General features: G+C 39.7%; 1 protein-coding gene across 1 annotated transcript; it reads right to left on the bottom strand.

Moving 5' to 3' along the window:
* Positions 1 to 2,629: 2,629 nt before the first annotated feature.
* Positions 2,630 to 25,161, bottom strand: LOC145417321 (uncharacterized). Its single transcript, XM_080286000.1, has 11 exons — positions 24,853 to 25,161; positions 22,749 to 22,856; positions 20,449 to 20,594; positions 16,654 to 17,108; positions 15,495 to 15,739; positions 12,892 to 12,996; positions 12,229 to 12,423; positions 9,869 to 10,058; positions 7,124 to 7,266; positions 4,399 to 4,581; positions 2,630 to 3,829 (listed from the first exon to the last, which is right to left on the bottom strand). Exons 1-11 carry the CDS (start codon positions 25,003 to 25,005, stop codon positions 3,614 to 3,616), a joined length of 2,139 nt encoding a protein of 712 aa, XP_080142126.1. The 5' UTR covers positions 25,006 to 25,161; the 3' UTR covers positions 2,630 to 3,613.

Raw genomic sequence — 25,161 nt, 5'->3', positions numbered from 1 at the left:
AAAGAATGAAGGAAAGAAAGACAGAAAAGGGAGCGTAAAGTCACCCGTAGGCAGAAGGACAAGGAAAGAATGAAGGAATGAATAAGAGAAGAAAATGGAAGGAAAGAAGGATGGAAGAGAGGAAAGGGCAGACACCTGAGAGCAGCACTACATCAAGTGAATGGATGGTAAGCACTCCCACCTCACAGTTCTTAATCCCCCTACTGCCTGTGCTGCATCCTCGCCTTCATATCCTCCATGCTAGTGCTACCATCTTTGTTTCCATTACCCAAATAACGTACTATGTTTGATACTTAACATTTTCCCTTTCTGTACCATCTGGTCTCAGCCTACAGTTCTTTCGCAATGCTGATAATGTTATCTTTCTGTGGTAGGTCCCTAGAGAATGAAACTGCAAGGATATTGAGATAATGACTATTAAAGAATCCTGTGGAAGATTCTGGTAAGTCAAAAGATGTAAGATTTGAGTTCTGGATGCATTAAAAACAAGGTTTCTTTTACCCCAATCAGAGATAAAAGCCGTCATAGACCAGGTGTGCCATAGCCTCATCCCATGATTGTTGAAGTAACTGCTGTGATGAATGTTCTAAGAAGTGGATGGGGAATATGAAGAGTGGAGCCATCAGAATGTGAGTGGACAAGGTTCAGCGTGCAGCTCAGAAAATCACTGATGAAAGAAGATAGCTGGTGACAGAACAGAACCCCAAGGAAAAGCATGGCTGACAGCGCAAGTAGATGAGTAGCCATTAACAACAGCAGCTACAGAACAATCAGAAAGGAAGCTAGATATGAGGTACAAGAAGAAGGTTAGAAATCATATGAGGGCAATTTGGAAATTAAAGTTTTGTGCTAGGCTAGGTCTTTCAGATGTCAAGTGTCAATGCAAAGCTTTCACCAAAGTCCTGAAGGGATGATGACCAACAGAAGCATCCCTGGCAGAACTCATATTGATGGTAAGAAAGAAGTGCTTCAAAAATTTTCTGCTGAAAATGTACATGAAAACTTTGTAAATACAAGAGCTTAAGGCAACTGGGTGATAGTCAGAGGGCTGGGTACAGTTACCCCCCTTCAGGACAGGATGAATGGAAGCAAACCTCCTGCAAGATGGAAAGGTATAAGTTTATGAGGAATGGTGAAAGAGTTTATCAAGACAAAGTAGAGAAGCACAGTTCTTGCAAACAAGAGGATGGATGCCATCAGGCCCAAACACCTTATTAGTACTGAGGCCAGTGACAGCTTTTGAAGAAATTTTTATGTTAGGCATGATGAAGTCAAAGGGGGGAGGAGATAAAGGGATAATACCAAAATTGTCCAAAGTGGTACTGTAGGAGAAAGTCTGGGCAAAGAGTTTTGCCTTATTGGTCAAAGAAACAGCTACAAGGCCATCAAAAAAGAAAGAGGAGGGATGGAAGAAGTTGTTAGAAAGGTGTTTCGCAATGTACCAGAAGAAGCAAAAAGGATTTGAGTCAGAGAGTTCAGGGCACTCAGTACGAATGAAATTATTCTCTGTACAGCACAGAACAGACTTAGCATAATTCCAGCCAGAAACATAAAACACGTGAGGTCTACGGTGGGTTGGGACTGGTACCTTCTGTAGGATTCCTCCTTCTTGTGGACACCATTAGAACAGGTGTGATTAAACAACAGTCACCAGTGAAGAAAAAGAATGTATGCTTCCACGACTGAGAGAATAACTTCCGTAATGCACAAAACACACAAAGATGGCTCTTGCATGGAAGCAATAATCATTCCAAGGGAAATCAAAGAAGTATTGCATGAGGGTCATACATATAGTATTCCTTAATAGTACCATTTCCACTTCTCTCTCTCTTCAACTTTACAAACCTCTGTTATACCACATCCACACACCCTTATGTTAATGCACACACCAGAACATTCATGCAGCCCTCTTGTAACCTCTCTATTTTCTGAAGTGTATCAAGCCCATCAGAGCACTGCACTTGAGGTACTTACATTCCACTTCCCTCTCATTTCTATCATGACAATCGAAGGTACTTAACATCTTTTGGATTACTGTATGAAAAGTCTGCTGCCAATCATGGACACATATATACCGTGACTCAGTCTTTTTCAGCAGCCTTCAGCATTACTTGTACTTCTAATACATTTCAGACAAAATTACTCAAAAATATTCACAGATTCTGAACCCTTCATCACAGATTTTGTGCACTATTAGCAAACAATATAGACTAATTGGCATACAAAAATATGAAATATTCCAACCATCACCAATGATCCTCAACTGCACTCCCATTTCCCTTTTCATAACTCTTGTTCTGACCCTTCATAACCACATCCATCCATATATTATACAGTATACTGGATGGTCAGAGCTGGAGAGGGAGGGATACCTTCACATGGCACTAGTATATTGTAAATTGGTGACTCTATGGCCCAGGTATATAAACATCACTCAACTTCCTCACTACCTTCCAAAAAAAGGATCATGGACTGATGGAGAAGGACAAATTCAGCCAGCAGTCTACCCAGTTTATTTTCTGAAGAACCTGAAGCCACAACGGCAACAACTGTACATTCACAGGGAAATCTCACATCCATCTCTACACTGATACTTAAACCATTCACCCAAACACTCATCGTCCCTTAAATGTGCTCATCATGAAAAAATCACTTTAGCAATAAGTGTAATCCTCAAAACACCATTCCTGACTTCTTTAGTTCTTGTTCCACGTGAAGGCTCTCAAACATACTCTTCCTTTTATGGCTGAGTAGTTGTGTTGGCAAGGAAGAGATCAAACACCAGCAGTGAAAATACAGATACTGTATTATAAATAACCATATACAGTACAAAGATTTAATGTACGTATTTACAATATTGTACATGATCTGTACTTTTTATGCCTTGAACTAAAATTAAAATTGCTTTTCAAAATAAACCAGAGGTACTAGGCCAAGAGCTAAAAGAAACAATTTATAACTGCTATCAGCGAAACCCCTTTAAGAAGAAAAGTACACCAAGACATTCATTCTACACAGTCCGAACCAGGCCGCCCAGCATGAACCCCAAATCTTACTACATTATTTTGTTGCTCTTTCTTTTGGTACTAAATAAAACACCGTATGCTTTTTTATACGGGGAAAAGTGAATCAGTATGCAGGTAAACCGTTAAGTTCTGGTACCGTATCATAAATATGCTACATGGACAACCTGTTATGGCAGACACCTTTCCTTTTGATTAGTTTACCATACAGGGGGTTTTGCTTATTATGAAACTATAATTTTTAACTCTTGCCCTAAATATCTGTACTGAGTTGCCCAGCTTTAAGTCTCTATGCTTCTCATGGGGCAAGTATGAATGATGGTGATGAGGGATACAGTATAATTATCTCTCATACAGAACAGTCTGCGGAACACCTGCACTGTCCTTTTCTTTTATCTAGAATAATTATGGTACATTTCTTTTAACATTCACTTCCTCACATGAAACTATACTGACTCAACCACTATACATATTATGAATAATATTACAACAAAAAATTTTAAATATGCAAGTTCACAACAATTTATAGGCATTCCACCTAATCTACTAGAGGTACTCAATGAACAACTGCTAGTAATTATTTACTAACCCTAGTATCCCCTGCTTGGGAGATCCTTGATACCGAGCATTGCAAAACCATTGGAGCAAAGGTCAGTAGGGACATCCGTGGTGGAACCGGAAAATAAAAATATAATGAAAGCTTTTGACGCTGAAGCTTTGTGTATCCTGGCCAGCTGTTTGTCCAGCTTCCTAAGCTGGTGGCGGCGAGACTCAACATCTGTACAGCTGCTCAACCGACTACCAATCTGGAAAATTTGAAGGTAAATTTTATTACAAAGATGCCGTGAGTGAATAAAAAAAAGAATGGACTTTACATACTGTGCAACATAAAATGCAATGACTGTTCATGCTACTAAGGGGCAAGCAACAGGTCACTCTCGCCTTAAATGTCTGGAATGAGTAGCCTAGCCCTAGATCCCTATGCTCCAGAATGAGGCAATGTTGAGTTGGATAGTGGATGGATAGACTAATAACTAGTTTTGGTAAGAAGAGCAACATAAATCTTGCAGCTCCAATTACAGACGGGAGTATGATGTTGAGCAGATATTAATGTCAAAGTTACGCTGAGTGATTTTGGACTCATGGGGAAAACTGAATTCATCTACTTGTTGCCATTATGTACAATAATTCCTTCTAAAGTATTAAGGAAGTTTGACAAATGCAAGTGCAGCAGAGTTATTACCATCATCATCATCTGGACCTCCTTTCCCACCCTAGGGCATAGTGAGGAGTAGCAACATCCAGACCACTAATGATAAAAAGAAGACAGTGACTGCAATCAAAGTTTCTAACACCTGGTTTTATGGCTGCCTACCTTCATGTGTGCATAGGTGAAATCCTTTGTGATGGCCACCTCTGCCACCTTCTTGGAGAGTTCCTTGTTCCCTGATAGAACCTCCATGTATGACACCTTCTGACTCATTGTTGTCATGATGTCGCTGTAGCATTCCACACATGCTGGTGTTGTCAACACTGCCGTCTTTACCAAGTCACCAAACTGTAGGCACGAACAATGAACAACAAAAAATTACATTATTGTCGTAAAATTCATATTCATCATCATCATCACAAAGTCATCATCATTATCATTACAAACATCCATTACAAAACAGACACTCATCAATAACACTGCAAACAAATTATCATCATCATCAACATTATGACTACTGGGTAGCATTCCTTCACCTATGGATGCAGTAAGGCAGGATCCAAAAATATGAAAAATTTTTTATGAAAATGGGAGAATCATGAACAGCATCGTCATTGATTTTGGTCACACAATCATTCCGGTCCCCAGAAACCAGCCTGTTTTCACTGTGGTTCAACACAACACACCCAACAACTGTTTTAACTCTGCATCAAAACTATAACTTATAACTGCATGTAAGGCAGGCCTGCAGTTTCACACCAATGGGTATTTATATGATCATCAGTTTCTGCCATATTCTAATACATAATTTGAATTTCTCATGAGGCAGTTTCTCGGTTTGGAAATACAGTACTTCCCTGACTTAACCTTCCTCTGGTTTTTTACATCTAAACCATCAAAACAGTACTGAAATCAACACACACATCATGATCACCATAACCATCCTAATATAATTTCCCATGTTCACATAGTGTAGAAGGATCGACAGCAAGGCTCAATGATCATTCTGGGGGAAAGAACTTGAGGAAAAAGAATGCTACTCCTTTCTTTCCTGAGTTGCAGAAGACATGAGGCTGTTTGTAGCACGTGTTGGGAGGCAAGGTCACTACTGTACATCCCTAAGTAGAGACGAGAGTTGCAAGGAACGAGGAGAGAGGTTGCAAGGAGGGAGAGGGATGGTTGCAATGACTGGGGGTGCAAGATGAAGGATGCAAGGCAGAAAGGGAGGTTACATGAAAGGGGAGCTGTAATGATTAAAAACGTGATCTGCTGTATACTAGTCCTGTATGAGACAGGCCTAGCATGTACAGTATTCAGTCTGGATAGTGGTAACTATAGTCGCGGCACGCAACTCTGAGGTTGTTATTATTGTACCCTGGCAACATACCAGTCGAAAGTGCATCTGATTTCGAATATAATATGAGACGCATGTGATTCATGTATAATATGTTCGTGTATAATAATATTCATGTATAATATATTCATGCATAATAATATGATACGAAATCGGATGTACTTCTGAATGGCAGGTTGCCAGGGTACGATAATGACAACCTCAGAGTCGTGCCTCGCAACTATAGTATCAAAGTGGTGACATGTGAATACGTTTGGCACACAGGACTGCTGGGTCTCAGAAGATGGTCTATCATGTCTATGTACATACAGAGGCAAGTACACAAAAAGTTGACCATAAAGGATTCAGTTACCCCTCCTGTTCACATTATATTTTTTTTCTAAATCATCTTTTGTTATTTTAAACAGCAGGCATACACACACAATACTATCTCCCTTATATCTGCTGGAAAGTGTAAATGAAGCCTATATCTAGCTCCAATTTAAAGTCTGTTCTCCCACATCATCATCCACACCTTTTTCACCCCACAGTGAGGTCAGGTAGGGTCCAGAGAGCCAGAAGATAATACAGTATAATGAAATGCTATCCAAAGTTTGCCCAATTGAATGATAGCAACACTAAACTAAAGACAACCCCTCCACCATGCTGATGTGGTTAATTCCATATCTCATCATCCTTCTGAACCTTTCACTTTCCATAGATGCATAACATTATTTTTACTCAGGATGGTGGACTGCAGATGGGCAACTTCATTCTGGAGTCCACTGGGTTCACATTTTAGATAAATCTCGGGCTACGTTAATACCGTACTCAGGCTAGCATACGACAATTTTGTTTAGCTGAGAAATCCAAGTCATTGTGTGGAAAACTGTCTTTGGCTGTAACTGACATGTAAGAATTTTCCTTACTTGTAACACAACATGCTGAATTCTTTCTTAATAAAATACCTAAGTGAACCCATAAAAGCAAAACAGTTAATCCGTTGAATCCGGTGATGCGTCCTTCATTCTATTATTGCTTCCTCCAGATTATTTAATTTAGTTTAGAGGAGATCTGATTATTACACTTAGTTTAGGCAAGACTTTTCAAAGAAAAAGGGTTAGATATAGAATTAACACCTTCAGTCAATGCCAGCCATATCTTGTGTACAGTATTCCCAATTGGGCCAAAATTCCACAATAAACTACCGTACATCACAGAGGTGAAAGGATTCAAATCTTACACTCATAGTACACACACTTCAGGTTTTAAACACGCCTACATTACACAGTGCTATTACTGCAGACAACCCCTCAAAACAACTCACAATACAAGTTACAACACTGCAAGCATGGCGAATTTTTTCCTTAATGTAGACAACAAATCCACGCACAGATGCATTCATGAAGTTAAAAGTATTACCACAATAAACCCTTCCAATACAAGAGACCCTTCCGAAGCTGAATAAAACTGTTTGTTGCGGCAAGATTAAACTATAAAGGATGTCACCTGGATGCAAGGAGTTTAACATCGATTTTTATCACAGAAGTATCTTACCTCAAACAAATTCTGGACCAACATCGACTTTGCCACGACTTCCTCGGTGTTGTGTTTGTAGGCTTGTATATCTTCTTCCTCTTGCTCTTTCTTGATGTCAACATCGCCATCCCACCCTTGGATCACGTCTCCAAACGTGATGTCTACATTGAGGAGGGAAAACCGAGGGAAAAAGATAATATTAAAAGGATATACAAGACATCACCACAACCACCATCATTATCCTGACCTTTTTATAAGACATCACCACAACCACCATCATTATCCTGACCTTTTTATAAGACATCACCACAACCACCATCATTATCCTGACCTTTTTCCTTCATGGATGGGGTGGGGTAGAATCCAGACAATGTGTAAAGAGAAAATGTGAATGAAGGAGAATTATCAACAACATGTCCAGTGAAATGATACAGAAATGAAGAGAAACACAAAAGTAAGGCATTACCCATTTCCCCTGAATCATAAATACAATCAACATGGAATCCACAAGCCTAATTAACGCTATACTGTATATATAAAACACAAATATAATACCCTTTCAATACAATGATTCCTCAATTTTAATCACACCACCAAGAGACAATTTTATTCAACAAATTTATTCACATTTAGTACTGCACACAGCTAGTTAAGGCTACAACTAACTTTCTTCATTTAAAAAATTTTCCCCTTCCATGCATTCGTACACCATAATTTTCCGCCTTAAATGAATATAAATGTTAGTTTTCTGGAGGTATAATAATGAACCAGAAAATAAACCACCAGCCCAAAACAGTTAAACAATTGATTCTCTCCTCCTCAGAACGTGCGCTGAAATCTGAAAACATTAAGAACTGCCAAGAGGTAACAACTGTACCTTATTCTGTTTGATGATACATGTTGCATTATAAAACGTGGAAGCCTTTAGGCAGAAACGCTTGAAAGGGATTCTGGTCATATTTCACTGTAACTGAGAGGGATGTAAGTTTCAAGAAATTAAACACACAGCAATTTCCAACTCCCTCTCAAAGTCACTGTAAACATGTCCGAATCTGCTCTCAGATATCACGCTCAGCTGGATCATTACCACTGTTTTTCTCTTCTAGGGAGATACTGGTTATACAAAATTATGACACTATCAATGAGAGGATCATGCTCCCTGACTTCTTCTTAAATCAAAATGGCAATGGGCAAACCTTCAAGCTACAGGGCTGATAAAATATTTTATATTTTTCTTTTGTAATTTAGACTGCAAAAATACTCATATATATATATATATATATATACAGTAGGAAACCTGTGATGATATACAAGTAATTTCTGTGAGGATAAAGTAGAGGCAGCAGTCTGACAGAGGAAAGAAAACTTACAAACTTTTTTATGTCTGGCATGTGAGGCTTAAAGTGTTCTATGTATGTTTTAACTTTTCTTGACAATTTAATGTACTTGCAAATGCTAGAAACATTACTTAACCATTTAAACATTAGCCTACAATACAATACTGGTACATATCATCAATGATCATCCTGACCCTCATTCAGACCAATTGGTAGGGATGAGACAGGATTCAGAAATAAAATAAGAGATATTACAAGAGAGGGAGAACTTCTCAACATCATGCACAGTGAATATGTTCAAGCCCCCAGAATCCCAGCTCTGTGTCATAAGCATGACCATCTGTGCATGCAATAGCTAATGCATGGGGATGAGCGTGAACGAACACACAGACACACTCTCTCTCTCTCTCTTCGCAAAAATTACATCCACCTTGCTTCCAGCACATACAAGTGTAAATATAAGGGACAGTGGTAATGCCTGCAAGTGATATAAGGAGCAAATGGAATTAATATTTTTAAAAATCTGATGAACAGGAATGCTTAGGGCAAAGTGAGGGTAATCATGACTGGTTTTGGTGGTGCACAAGGAAGGAATGTGGTACCAGAGAATGTGACAATGATACAGATAATGAATACAGTGAAGAAGCTGAAGAATGGTGAGGCAGCAGGTGATGAGGTACTGTATATTCAATGGCAAAAAAATGTTGCTGACTTAATTATTTCTTGAAAACATGACAGAAGGACTGGATGAATGGAACTGTGCCAATGGAATGGAAGGATTTCATTGTCTTTGTACAAAAGTAAAGGTTTCAAAATGGGTGCAAAATTGTTGTAGGAAAGTCTGCTGGGTGTTTTGGAAAGGCAAATGGAAGAATACCTACAATGAAGGTAAGGAATGAAGGAATAATGAAGAATTAGCACCAAGCCATAACATGGCTATACGACACTAGGAGTTGAGGCAAAATAAAGGCCAGAAGAGAGGTAGGACAGAAGAGCATATGAGGGCATTAAGGAAAGAAATCCAGAAGCAAAATGACCCCTTGTAGTTGCCTCTTATGACAAGCAGGGATACTGGAGAAGTATTCTTTCGTCCCCCTTCCCAAGGGGCACAAAGAAGGTAAGAAATATAGCCACCATTACATCTGGTGAGAGACGAACCGTTTCATTTAAAAGTAGCATTCTGCCAGCTCATATCCTAGAGTCTAACCCACTGGGCCCAGGAATGTCTTTTTCCTGTCATTATTGCCATCTCCTGATAAATATACTCTGATTTTAAAAGAGTTTTCAAACTGGAGGGTTACAAAAACCATTAATAAGCCCCTTCATATGACAGGCTTAATCATTTGGCAGCAGCAAGAGTAAACTATAAGTACCCCACCCAGCTTCTCCAAACACAAACAAATCAACAGATGAATAAATAACATACCATGTTTGAGTTTGAGTTGAACGAGGCGAAGTGACGCTCCTGCATCTTCAGTGGGGTCATGACCATCGGCATTATTCTGTATATCTTCTCCTAAGAATTGCTCTGTTAGACGCTTCAGTGAGGTTCGCTTATGACGCTGATTAGTGAGGTTATATACCAGTGATGAATCTATCACATACGGATGCATCATCTGCAAAAATCCGACAGAGCATGTGACAGTGTGTGATATCCAGATGGACTGATAGTTCTCAAATAACAGGCCATCATCCATCCTCATGCAGGAAATATATACAGCATATATATATGGCCATGTGGAGAGGATGGAGGGTGAAAGACTGACGAAGAGAGTGTATGTGAGTGAGGTGGAGGGGGGAAGAGGGAGGGGGAGGCCGAGGATGAGATGGAGGGATGGAGTGGAGAGGTATATGAGAGAGGGGGGTGTGAGTTGGGAGCAGGGCAGTGAAATGGCGGGGGACAGGGCGACTTGGAGGCGATTTGTTTGTGGCCACCCCAAACGGGATTGAGGTGTCTGGCAATAGATTGATAGATAGAATCATTACAAGTATTTTTTTCTCACGTATGGATATGGCGAAGTAGGATCCAGAAAACATGGAAAGTTAAAGTACAACAGAAGAACTATCAACTGCATGTCCAGTGAAATGGGCCAGATACTCATTCATTTACTGTTCAAGTCACCAGAACCCAAGCTCTACCCTACAGTCCTAACCATCAGCATCCATACATATAGTGTATTGTTTTGTTTTATTTATAAATGATCCAACAAGCTTGCATCCATCTGCCTTGGTCATTTCATGGCGGCTCCTGATGCTGCTCGATCTCCAGCAGCCTCTCAGCCCCTCTCCACATTGGTTACACTGCATGACCCCATACCAAGTATTTTTGGTCAGCCTCTTGCAACATACCCCCAGCATTCATACCTCTCACCCTCCACACCCAGTTCTCATCCTCTATCCTCTCCATGTGCCCAAACCATTTCAATCTATTTCTTCTCATTGCATCATTAATGCATTCAAGTCTCATCCTACCTTTCAACTCTTCATTTGCAATATTAACCTCCCTAGGCCTGTCAGGCAAAGAAGCACTACATATCCATCTGACCATTCTCATCTCTGTATGTCTGAGCCTGTGAATATCCTCCTCCTCTGCTGCATAAGTCTCACACATACAGTATTACAGTTTTAACACAATTTGCATTAAAGGACACCTCAGCACAAAGGGACAGCCACTACATATTAAGTTGCAGGCCCAAAATTCACACACACACATTTTGTTGTTGTTGTAATTTTCTAGCTGAATTAGAGGGGTTTTCACTACGACATTTCCATGGCAAATGTTTCACACAGCACTTAGTAAATAAGGAGGTTGGGAGAGGAATCCTAAAGCTCCTAGCTCCCTATGTTACTGCATATACAGTACATAATTATTTTATTCAAGTGTAGATGCAATAACAATCGCAGATAGGGGCCATATAATCCCCCTCCTTATTTACTAAGTACTAAATGAAGCAATTACACTTGAAAAATCATAGAGAAGACCACCCCTAATTAGGCCCAAAAATGTCCAAAAATACAATAAAAAGTTTTTGTGAAATTTGGGACTTTCATCCTGCTTCTCTCATAATCACCTTGCATACTACAATCATATGATCAGATAATCCTCCTCACTGCATTCTCACTGCCCTCATGTCACCAATACTCTCTGGCAATATTACTATCTATAAGCAGGTAATTAATAAGACTTCCTTAACTCCTCTCTTTCTCTCCCTATTACATACTTTTGTAAATGTTTGTTTTTTTGCAATACAGATTACTAATGCATAACTTCCTTTCCTAATAGATGGCCAACTTCTACTCCAACTATCGTGTGACCAGTGACTGTGTTTAGCAGTCAGTACAATATCCTGAGGCACATCATGAAAAAAGGGGGAATGGAAGGGTTTTCTTACAGTGTCGTAGCCTAGGTCACCAAATGGTAACTGTTTCCTGAGTATAGGCAATCAGTGTTCTTTCACATCAAAGTTCACTGATAATTCCCATACGCAGTAATGAAGCCTTATTATGTAATGATTATAAGGCCACAAACATTTTCCCTTACAAATAAACTACAATAAGTCCTCTTTATAAGCAAGCCTTTTTGCTATTATGTCCACACCAACTTACATTTAAGTAGCATAGTAAAGTTCCACTGCTACCTGTAATGCCAATTTACCAGTTCCTCTATATACAACAGTAACTGCAAAGTCAATTTTTTGATATTTTGTAACACATCCACGAGTTACATTGACAACTGCTTGCATACCCACAATACCGGTATGTAGATATGATTATTCTTCTCCTTACCTTCATGGCTTTAAGATCAGAGTTGAGGGAGTGTCCAACTAATATAGCGTCAGGTGGGAAAAGCTTCCTGAGGTCCCCCTGTACATCACAAAGGCGAGTAGTGACGTTGGCCAGCATGGCAGGAGTGATGCCCGAGAACTGAGTCAGGTAGTTGATGATCTTGTAATCTGGCTTAACGAGCTTGTGGTAAACCAGCTGTTACACCACGAGAATAAACATCACAGTAAGACACCATCATACTATATAGGTTATAATGCAATGTTAATATGGAGGGAAAGTAAATAATCATAATAAAATAATAACAATAATAATAAAAAAAAAATGCTAATGTACAGAGGTGTTATTATGTTTAAGTATATTCACCCTAACAATATTCCCACTAATACATGGGGTGCATATGATCCCGAAAGGAATGTACGAATAAGAGAATACAATGCACTCGCCCACATATGCATGCACTCATCACCAACCACAGCACAGGCAAGTGTAGTTTACACTTAAAAACAGAGCAAATCACATATTCTGATAACTTTTATGATGTGACACTTTAAATATAACTGCAGAACCAAAGAGATATTTATGCTTTACTGACAGAGTGTTCTAACAAAGGAGACAAGCTCTACAATCACCGCAGAAATGTCAAGCTTTAGTATATCAGCTTACCTCCATCTTTTCATTGACAACGGATATGCTTGTGAGCTCCAGTTCCCTTCTCACAGTCATGCACATCTCACAGTCCACACCAAACATGGGGGATGAAGGGCTCACCTGGAGTACCACAAAAATTGGTCAAATCATAAAACAATAATGATCATTAATTACAGGCTGAAGCCATAAACAAAGTACATTGAGTACAGAAATGCAACCAAATGCTTGTACTGTAACACTAGTAGAACACTATTAAAATTTTCTAAGTTGTTGATCCACTGTACATTTGATGCACACACACACACACACACACACACACACACACACACACACACACACACACACACACACAAATCATTTACTGTCTCTGGCTGCTTTCGGGGCTCAGGACATGGAAGAGCACCAAGCTACAGTAATCCAAATCAAAGAAGCTGTAGGAAGACCACCCTACATCACTGGCAGTGTAAGGCACCATAGAAAAAAAAAAATGTACAGCCTTCATTCACTTCTTCTTTTTGTTTGTAATTAATTGTTTAGGTTTTGCAGCTTCTACAATATACAGCATGTTTCTGTAGTTTCATTATGCCTCCTCCCATCTTCAATCTCATTCAAATACTATACATCATTTTTGCCACCCTAATGACCATAACATCCAAGCAAAGACTTTGATCAACAGACTCCCAGATTTTCCTTGGCCTTCACATCTTCTATGAATCAACATTTCTAATCCTATTCCATCTATGCATTTCATACACAACTTCTCAACAGTTTCATTTCCACAAGCATAATCTCACTCTTGACCTTCTAAAATGCATGCCCTACCAATGTCTCACATCTCAATCTAAACATTAATGTAGGGTCTAACGTACCTGAATTCATATGGCCTCTGCCCTCGGTCCTACTTCTGTTTCTTCTTTAAGCCACACTACTCTCCATTTCCTATGTGGGTCTGCCTCTTCTCAACCACTGACTGATGTACTTAATCTTCCACCAATTCAAATCTCCCTCCATTCACAAGCATATCATACTGCACGTTACCTTTTTTTCAACAACAATCACTTTACTCATTCCCAAAATACACATAAAGATTTCACTGCTCGGTGTCACTTACAATGCTCTAAACCAATCCATATGATCCTGTTCAGTATTACCAGACAGCAGAGCAATGGATGTGTATGTCAGACTTGAAAAACTCCACTAACAGGCAAAGTCTTGATTACCACATAACTATCTTAAAACAGAAATTCATTTGAGACAGTGAGTGTGATGAAGAACTGAGGGGTTAGTCTTCCCCATACCCTGCCAATACCAATGACCACAAATAGCCTACAACACTCCTCACAGACCCAAATTTACTGATAATCTTGAATATGAACCAAAGTCATTATATTATGCAGATAATGTATAGTATCAGCTTGAAAGCTCTTTTCCTTCTGCAGGAAATCATAAACATATGTTATCCACTCACTCGACGTAGTGCTGCTCTCGGGTGTCTGCCCTTTCCTCTCCTCCCTCCTTTCCTTCCTTCCTCTTCTGTCTTTCTTTAGTTCATTCCTTCCTCGTTCTTCTGCCTACGGGTGACTTTACACTCCCTCTTTTGTCTTTCCTTCATTCTTTCCTGTTCCTTCTGTCTATGGGTGACTCTACACTGAGTGACAAGCCGAATGATTTCCTGTACACCAGGAATCCATTTACTAAGCTGGGTGGTAACCATATAGCCAAATTATGGCACCTGGTGGTTTAGTGGGTAATCGCGGTGCTCCAATCGGATTGAGCCAGTGAAGGTTAATATCCAAGGGGTGGTTGGGGTTATTGCTCACATAATGCCACTCAGGGATGAGTGAGGCTGGTCACTCTCATCTTAAATGTCAGGACCAACTTGCCTAGCCCCGGGCTCCTATGCTCCTCATGGGGCAACGTAGGACTGGATGATGGATGAATGGATAGAACATAGCAAATCATGTCCAGTACAATACAAAATGATTATCAGCATCAGGTATTACAGTAATAAGAAACCTGTGTACAGGTACAGTAAAATTATCATGGATTGTAACTGTGTATATGCATTTCAAACAAGCATAAATACATACTGGTTCAGTACAGTAGCCGGAGCAATTAAATCTCCCACAGCACAAATTTTCACTCTTGCAACGTAGCAACCCTGAACCTACAAATGCTCATAACTGCAAATTTTATGGTCATACCAGAGCTAGCAAGGCTGATGGAGTACTTCCGTATGCATTAGAGCAAATGATGATGATGGATTATAGTAAATCCACGTTTATTTCAGCTAATTATTATGAAGGATTATGCCTCAGTTTCCTAAAGTTCATGACTGTGATGAAGTACACCCTATAAAAAAAGAATCGGGACCCCACGAGCTGATGTGTCTCGCAATGACCACTGATACGCACCAGAACTCAGTTGAGGCTTCAAATTCCTTCGAGCGGTGTGGCATATTGTATCGTGCAGTAAGGGTCCCGATTCTTTTTTTATAGGGTGTATATCCATATACATTGCTACTAGTGGCTGAGATGAAGGTCACCCCTATTTACTAAAGCTAAAGTGTATGATAAAGTTACATCCATCCATCATCACATTCCTCTTTATTTTCATACCTCAGCATAGTTGTCAGAAGTGAAGGTAAACTCCGGGTCATTGTACCCTAGGCAACCTCTTATGGCCAAGGGGTAGCCATATTCACACAGGTCCTGTATACTCAACAGCAACTGCCGGCGATCAAACTTGTCGGATATTGTTGGCTTGCTCTGCGTTTTTTTCTCTTTAGTGTTCATGGGAAATGCAGCACCATAAGCTTCCCTTATAATCCCATTTTTTAATGCATTTTGGATACCATCAAAGTCTGAAATATCCAAAGAAAAAACAATCAATGTGCTGTAACAACATCACAGTTATACAGTATTACAATTATTATCTTAATTCTAATTCGCATTTAAAATTGAGGTGAATAGGATTAAAAAACAAGAAAGAATAAGCACAGTTGTAAGAGGATCATCAACAAAGTACCTGGTGCAATGGGTCACACAATCATTCAAGCTTTTATAACTTTACTTCATTGATTTAGCTAAAACATTTGCACATACAGCTTCTTGAATAATTTATAAGGAAGAACCAGAGTTGGAAAAAAGTTGTTCTTTCCTAAAAAAAATATGTGAGGAGTCCAGTAGTGACATTCTGCATCACATTCCTAATTTATGAGAAGCACCTGTAAAAGTATTCACATTTGAAATGGACTGCCATTTCACAAAAGCACCACATTACAAGTACATTACACATAAGGACTGTTCTGAAGAATACTGAGCTCATAAAGCATGACACTGAGCACATAGTACATCTATCTATCTATCTATAGCCAGACACCATAATCCCACAAGGGGTGGCCATTTGTCTTTGAGTTAGGTGTTTTACGGGGAGGGGCACTAACCTTCCGCCAACCCACTTTCTGACATGCAGGGAACATGTATGGGTTGGTTATATGGTTACCACCCAGCATCATAAATGGTTTCCTGCCTTACAGGAAACCATTTGCCTTGTCACTCAGTGTAAAGCCACCTGAAAGGGAAAGATGAGCAATAAAGAGATAGGAAGGAAAGGGAGAAGTAGGAAGAAAGGTGGGCAGATAGAGAGACAGTACGATAAAGGTGAGGAAGAGGTAGGGAGCACTATAACAAGTGAGTGGATGATGACTGCCACCACCTACCACCCACATAGAACATACTATACATAAAAAATAAATTCACATTTAAGAATACATACTTCTAGCTATCTTCTTTGTTCTGTTTAATGAAAGAGGAATATTAGTAAGGTCGTCACTGGCTTCAACGTTGTACTTGGCAGGCGCTATGACTTCCACCTTATACCGCATAGAGCAACAAGTGCGAGGCATGACATCCGCCAACCATGCAGGATAGCTGTAGTCAACCACATTCCTCCCTCTGGACACATCCCTGCTTTCACTGTTCTTTTCTGTGCTGCTTTTACTGTCTTTTTCTGTGCTGCTTTTACTATCATTTTCTGTGCTGCTTTCACTGTCCTTTTCTGTGCCTTCATCTTTCTTTTTCCCTTCTTTCACTTCTGCTTGTCCATTTCCTACTCCAGTTTCCTGTTCTTGTGGCAACTGAGAGGCATCCATTACATCTGACAGTGAGACTCCTTCTATTAGCACAGTTACCACATGGGAGAACTTCCTGGTGCGTATCATTGTCGCCCATCTGAAAATGAATAACCAATTTACTCATTTGCATCACAAAATGCTGTTACAATATTATCAATTTGCTAGTGCTCATATGAGGTACCAACATTTCAGTCCAGCTAGTTCTGGTGGTTCAGCAAATAAAAATTCCTGTAGGTCCATTTTGGCCAGTTCTGGTAGATTCCAGTTACAGTATATTCTACACTCCTTCCTCCTCCAACACATCAGGTTCACACAAATTACAAAGCTACTGCTGATAAAGGAAAAGAGGAGGTCAAGGGACCTTATATGAAATTCCAGTACAGTATGTGTGTCATAAGTCTATCATTCATCCCAAAGTACAGCAAAGTTAAGACACGCACACACACACACACACACACACACACACACATATATATATATATATATATATATATATATATATATATATATGTATGTATATATATAAATTTAATACATTGTACTTTACTCCTCCAGCTGCTCTAAGTTTGGGGTCATCCATCCATCATCCAAACATATTCCACCTTAGTAGTGCTCCCATCAGGTGCACAGGAGCTCAGAGCTGGGCTATTCAGTTTGGTCAATGAAGGCACGAGACCAACTGCCTTCTCCTGAGCAGCATTATATATGCAACCAACTCCAACCATCCCTCTGAGGCAGACCCTAATGAGTCACGTCTGGTTGGAATGCATCTAAAAACTGTATGAGGGCAACAGGGCAAATGCCTTATGTCAGTACACAGCTCAAAGGTCCACCCTTGATCTCCCTGTGTGCATCAGAGAACTGAATTATAAAGGGGGAAAGTGCTCAAGTGTAACAGGGAATATTCTGGTGCCTGACTAGCCCTGCTTCACTGATGGCAAGGCTACCATTCAAGGTTCCCCACACACATGCTACTTGATGGGGGTGGTGCTTGGCCTGGGCTACAGGGTACAGGACAGGCATACTTCACGGGGTTAATGCTTCCATCAATTAGAGGGTGAATCCCTGAGCAACAACCTAAGGATGCTGCCTCATTAGTGTGGGCATAACATGGTGACAGCTGCAGTGCCAAATTATGGTAGGATCGCTGTCCTTGTAGCTGGCATGATGGTCTGCCCTGAAGTCAACTGCCCAGCCATTGTTTACAGTGTTTACAGTCACAGGAGGGTTGTTGTTGTGTCGGCCCTGGCTTAGAGTGGTGGATAAATAGAGTTGGGTGTCTGAGCCTCGGCTTCACTAAATTCTTCCAAAATATGACACTCCTGACATGTAAATTCTTTGTAGTGGGTAGCCTGGGACTACGTGACATAAAATTAAATCAAATTATGACAAATACAAACACTTCATTCATGTTGTGGAACACGTTACCACTTGTAATGTCAGACTGGGAAGGAAACAGATCATGGCACTGCACCGATACTTATGTTAAATGGGTGCGAGACAGAGACGAATGGAATAAGAGCTAACAATGGACTGATCTGGATGAATTTTGTGTGGAGCTCAACATAACAAGAGATTCTTTTTTTTTCTTCTTCTTTCTTTCTTTCTTTTCTGTTCTTTCTTTTTTTTTACCAGTCAACAGTTTACTCTATTTCACAGATGTAGCTATGTGAAATGTATCAATGCATGTATGAGAATGTACTGTAGCAGCCAGAGCACATACGCATTCCAGGGGCCGGAACGTGAACTGTACATAATTAAACCGTTTCACAGCACTTTAGGGGAAACTGATATGTTGCACTGAGGAATGCCATTTTCTTTCATTGGAGAAGTGACACCCCCCCCCCTCCCCATGCTTTATGCACGGGTATAGGTGTGGAAGGCCTTTCGAATGTTGAGTGAGAAATGAATGTTTTGTGTGTTTGTGTGTGTGAGAGAGAGAGAGAGAGAGAGAGAGAGAGAGAGAGAGAGAGAGAGAGAGAGAGAGAGAGAGGAGATGAGATGAGATGAAAGAGAGAGAGAGAGAGAGAGAGAGATGAGATGAGATGAAAGGGAGAGAGAGAGAGAGAGAGAGAGAGAGAGAGAGAGAGAGAGAATGTCTTTAACAGAACCTCAACAGGGTGTGAACAAGTGAAAACCAGCACATGAAGAACATACCATCCACCCTCTTAAATGCCAACCTCATATGGAATTGCACCCAGGTCAGGCCAATTAGCAGATGTGCACACTACCCTCTTGACTGCAGGAGGCTTCACTGTACATAAAGCAAGAAACAGTAATATAAAAGATAAGAAAATCTGTGTGTATCAGGAGGCTTCAGAGTACACAAAGAACACAGTACTACAAAAAAGATCAGCAAAGATTTGTGTGTGTCAGGAGGCTTCAGAGTACATAAAGCAAGAAACAGTAATATAAACGATAAGAAAATCTGTGTGTGTCAGGAGGCTTCAGAGTACATAAAGTAAAAACACAGAACTGTAATACAAAAGATCAGCAGAATATGTGTGTGTGTGAGGAAGAACTCTATGATTTTCAAAGACTGGATACTGAGTGAATGACTGTTGCTCATTCTATTTCAAATTTTTCTGATCTACATTTTGGCATTTTCCTTTATCTAGGTGAATTTGGGCTGGGATGAAGATGCCGATGACCAAAAAATAAATAAAATAAAATAAAATAAATAATAATTAATAAAAGTCACAGTTGAGTTATTGGGGAGATTCTCTTCTTTAAATGGAAAGATATGGATAAATAAAATGGATATGGTGTTGAAAATTATAAGGGCTGCATTTTTTTTTATACTTAGTACTCAATAAAACAGTTCTTGCTCACTGGTGCTGTCATAGGAACATCATCAAATAAAGCATACTGTGGGGAAGGTCTCTGCCTGTGTAATGGAGCCGGGAATTTTGAAAACCTGAATGATAAACAGATGGACTATGGCCAACTTCACTCAGTGCTCTGTTAACAGTTCTCATACTTCTGTTCCTTTTTCTGCTTAAGGATCCCACCAGATGCACATACAGTATACTAGTGGCTGGTGGCAACAACAGTAATGGTGATGATGGCAAATGACTGTAATAAAACAAAGTGAAGAGAGTGAAACTGGAGTCAAAAATGAGAAGCCTCTAATTTCAAAATGTTGAGAGTATTGGCCACTAGGCAATCAAGGCTGATGCATCCAGGCATGCTGGGGCCTTTATAAGCGATACAAATATAAATGAGGCTATAAGTATGCTTCCTCTAATGGATTCCCCTATACAAGTGTTGGCAATGGCACAACTGATGGTTTTCTATGAGGTGGGGGAAAAAAAAAAAAAGTGCAAACCCATCTTCTTTAAAAGTTTCAGGATAAGTGATATGGTCTGTGAAATAAGGAACTACAAGAAAAAGCTCAAGGGACATCTGCACTGTGCCGAATAAGAAACTATTCTCACCTCGGCATTCTGGGTGCATGGTTGTGAATGATGGAGTAAAGGAGGGCATTCTGTATGTCTGTCATGAACAAGGGTGAGCGTTTCTCAGCTTCAACTCTAAGGCTGCTTGCATCTCCTATGTAGTTGAGGAACAGCCTTGGCCAAGCCTGTACCAATAAATAATGATTAAACACAGAATTTAAACAACAATCAAACAGAACATTTATCGCAGTGAAAGAGCTACCTCTTCAATTTGGTGATGAACTTTCAGATGACGTAACCACCTGGGATGAAAGGGCCTGAAAGAGACTCCATTAACCCCTACATAAAATAATTTCTCTTGACCTGCTAAAACACAGTCTCATGTTAATAACAGTACTGTAGTAGTAGTAGTAGTAGTAGTGGCAGTAAAAACAAAATACATAATTGCACTGATCGGATTAACCCTATCACTTAATTTAAATTAGGTCACCATCACAAGATTTTCTGCAACTTTGGAAAAAATCTTTAGTAGTGAAGTGATCAGTTAAGTCCACATCTAGCCCATCTAGTTTGAAAACTCTCAATTCATTTACATAAAATGATCCGATGACAGCACGAAAATACAATATAATGTAAACCACTGGACTGAATGGGTGAAGAGCAAAAAGAAGTCTCTGATGACAGCTGTCTCAAAACATTTACTGCTTCAACTGAGTCTCCATTAAATTTTTTTATTCTCTCTCTCTCTCTTTTAGTCAATTAAGCCAACAGTAAATTATGAAAACATTACCTATTCAAATACTATTGTTACATACAAAGCTGATTTACCAGCCTTCCTCAAATAACACAAAAAGTTGCACCTACTAATAGGGGAAAAAAAAAAAAAAAGGTATTCTGAAACACATCTCTGACATAAACTGAATTACTAAGCACAACCTCATCACCCTGGCATAATACAGTATTCATAAACTACAATACCAAATATCTGAACCACCTACATAACCGCACTGTAATTAAAAAAAAATAATGCTGCACTGTACTTAACACTACGAATACAAGAACAAATCCGACATCACATACATTTAAGAGTCATAGTTTCTGCACAAGTTCTACTCTTGCCCTTGGCTGAATGGGTGATGAGTCATGGCCTCTTGTCCAGTGTTGTGATGGTAGCCAGTTTGAAGCCTTATTACACTGGTACTCCATGAACAGTTTGAAATTACACTACTACTTAAGCATTACTGTATACAACCTTCAAACAACCATTAACAAGTCCCTGTTCAGTGCAAAACTTAAGCTGGAGCTTCTTTACAGTCTAGGATGAGGTAGAGGGTCAGCAGAAACTGTGGCCCACAAAAGTACCACATCATCTGGCTATCAGTATCTCGTTTAAAAAAAAAATAATAATAAAAAAAATAAATAAATAAATAAATCGTGGACTTTATCAGGCTACTCACTGATGAAAAGCCTACATGTGGTGGTACTGTGCACCCTAGGAGGCCAGTTGCAGCATCCACCCAGAAGCCAAATCTCCTCATACTTTCCTGCATCCTGCCGTGAAGTAGGACCCTCACCTGACCCTGGTCACACACTGTCTGCCACAAGGAGATGCTGGTTTCCTACACAGGTCGAAGTATTGTACCGTAGCCACCCATCTGGCGGCTCCACAGAAGCAGCTGCTTATGGCACCTTTAGTCAATGGGTCTGCTCAACCAGACAGACCATATTTAAGCAACGGCAAGAAGAATTCACGTAAAAAATCTGATGTGCACCCACAGTGCAAACAAGTTTCTCAAAATTCCCTACCCTTTATCTTTTGCCACTTGGTATAAGATTTAATGCAGGACAGGTACAGACATTTTTAGGTCAACATGTGTCATAGTTTAGCAGTTGCAGCCTTTTAATGGCTGGTATTTGTGGTGTCAAGAGGAGGTCAGGATGTGGTGGTGGTGCTGGGGAGATTGGAGACGACGACTGGGAAGTATGAGGAAGGAGGATGGGTGAAGGGGACTGGGTTGTGTGGGGATGGAGGATGTGGGACGGGGACTGGGATGTGTGAGGATGGAGGGACAATGGGGGTCAGTGGGAGTAAGTGTGGCCAATGTTGTCTGTCACAGTTTCCCTCAATGTAGCTCAAGTCAGCAATCACAGTTTACAGGTTAAAGTAACATTGTTTGACATTTTTCTTCCCTTTCAGTTATTCTGAACTGACAAACACAATGAAACCCATGACAAAATATTAGGTTAAATTTTCATCATAACCTTCTTTGCTGCCTGTACATGCACAGTAATTGTCATACTGATTCAGTATTAACAGCCAAGACTAAAGTAATACAAACCATCTTTAGTTTGTCAATTTCTCTTTTCCTTTTCTTAAACTCAGCAAACTCCTCGTCTGTAATCCGTGGGTTGGTACGTTTTTTCTCAACTTGACTGGAGACTGGTCCCTGAAATTGTACAGATCAAAGATTTACACTTATCTGTAATGCATCTTACATGAGAGTTAACTGAACAAGAAAATAAGAAATGAAAACAAATAAATAAATACCAGTACGGTACCTTGATACAAAGTCACTGATAACTCTATGATAAACAAGAATACATAACCTGTTATGAGTGATTCTAAATCTACCTTTATAGAAATATTCAGTAAATAAAGTACAATATATACTGTACTTTACTAAATGGGAAAATGTCAGGCAAACACACAGGCTCGTATTCAGAAATGGTAACAGCTAGTTCTCTTTTAGCCCTTGCAAGATAATGGGTCTGAGGCTACGCTGCTATTGTTCACAACATTTAATCCTTTTGGATGACGAAATTTATTCTTGCTAACATCAGACAAATTTATTCAGATTAGCAGACCTCATCAGCTGAAGGATAAGGGTAGGTGACTGGTCCACATCCTGGAGGTACCACATCAACAACCAATATCTGACTTTCTTTTCGGGATTCAAACTTGTGCATAACATGATTTTAAGCCACCACACCAAGTATTAGGTAGTGCCTCTGCATAAATACAATTATGGTCTGCTTTTGGAAGATGAAGTATCAGCATGAACCCTGTCTACCCAAGAAATCCTCCAGAACTTGGTAGTTATAGCCAACAGAAACATGACAAATGTGAAAGGTCTAAGCCAAATACCTGTACTGAAGTGCATAAAGGGCAAAATCCTTATGCAATCCAATCTTGGTTCCACAGACTTTCACTGCCTTCCAAAAATTATTGAGAGACAACACAAACTCTCTTACTAACAAATTCATTGTTTCTATGTTATTCTGACCCACATTTTTGGCACTTGTACTGGGTACTGACAAAGAATACTAATGAAATAATGTTCCTGTTGATTTAATGTTCTTTTCCTGTTGTAAAAATACAGCTGCCCAGTCAGTCACAACTTCCTGCAATCACCTCCAAATAACTGTAGACAATCACCTCCTGCAAATTCACTTCCTGCAATCACCTCCAAATAATTCTTGACTATCACTGTACTATCCATTTAGCCAGGGTGGTCAGGAAAGTGCTTTGCAGAAATTAAACTAACCTCATCTACTCCTGCAAATTACATATATTGCTGTGACAGGACTGAGGGGTTTTGGCATGGGATGGGTACCACTGGTTGTTGCATATGGCAAAAGTAGTGCCACCTAAATATGCAATAGTCCATTTTAGTTTGGTTTGGTCTGGAAAAAAAAAAAAAAAAAAAAAAAAAAAAAAAAACAGACCTACAACATCAAATAAACCCACACAGATAAAAAATCATCTACAGTATGTACAGCCAGACGCCATAATGCCATACGGAGTGTCTGCTTATATTTGAAACAGTTGTTCTATGGGAAGGGACACTAACCCTCTGCCAACCCACTTGCTGACACATAGCGAACATGAATGGGTTGGTTAGCCTATATAATTACCACCCGGTGTTGTAAATGGTTTTCTGGCTTACAGGAAACCATAAGGCTAGTCACTCAATGTAAAGCCACCTGGAAAGGAAATACGAGTAATAAAAGGTGACAGGAATGATGAGAGAAATTGGAAGAGAGAAAAGCAGACACAGAAAAAGAGTGATACAGGTGATGGAAGAAGTAGGCAACACATCAAGTATGGGGACGATGGTTCATCAAAACAAGCTCCTCTGTCAGAATGAATGAATGATGGAGAATATGGTAAAATGATATTAACAGGAGGCAACTGCTGCACTGAACAAAAGATGAGAACTATACTGGTACAAATCATACTGGAAATAACTAAACTGAAAAGCTCCTAGTGATGTCCTTAATTAATTCTACCAGCTGCACAGATTGATTATATGTCAAACTTATTGCACATCTGAAAAATGACCATTAATGACATAATTAAGTTACCAACAGCCTATTTCAAGTACTACTCTAACTTACGGTAGTTATATAAAAAAAAAACTTTGTACCGGGTACCTCACTCACCTTTTTTTGGTTCCCCATATTGCTCTCGGCAAGTTTGACATAGGCTTCCAGTTTTCTTTTCTTGTTTTCTTTCCTCATTATTTTCATTTTATTGAAACCATCCTCCCTGAGCTTTCTTTTCTGTCCTTTCGTATTTCTTCGTTCGTTGGGCATTGTCCCTGTGTGCTGCTCTGGCTATCCACGGCAAGTTTTGGCACTATACTGTATGTCCTTATGGAATGATGTCGTCCAAGGTGTATTATCCACAGGCACTTCGAATTACATGGAGACGTGTTGTTAATGCTGAACAAAATCTCATCACACACGTGA

The sequence above is a fragment of the Coenobita brevimanus genome, chromosome 110, assembly GCF_032717465.1.
Source record: "Coenobita brevimanus isolate Jiangsu-jjx chromosome 110, ASM3271746v2, whole genome shotgun sequence".
Taxonomy (NCBI): domain Eukaryota; kingdom Metazoa; phylum Arthropoda; class Malacostraca; order Decapoda; family Coenobitidae; genus Coenobita; species Coenobita brevimanus.
Note: the sequence above shows the minus strand (reverse complement) of the source record. Positions and strands in the feature narration are given on the sequence as shown.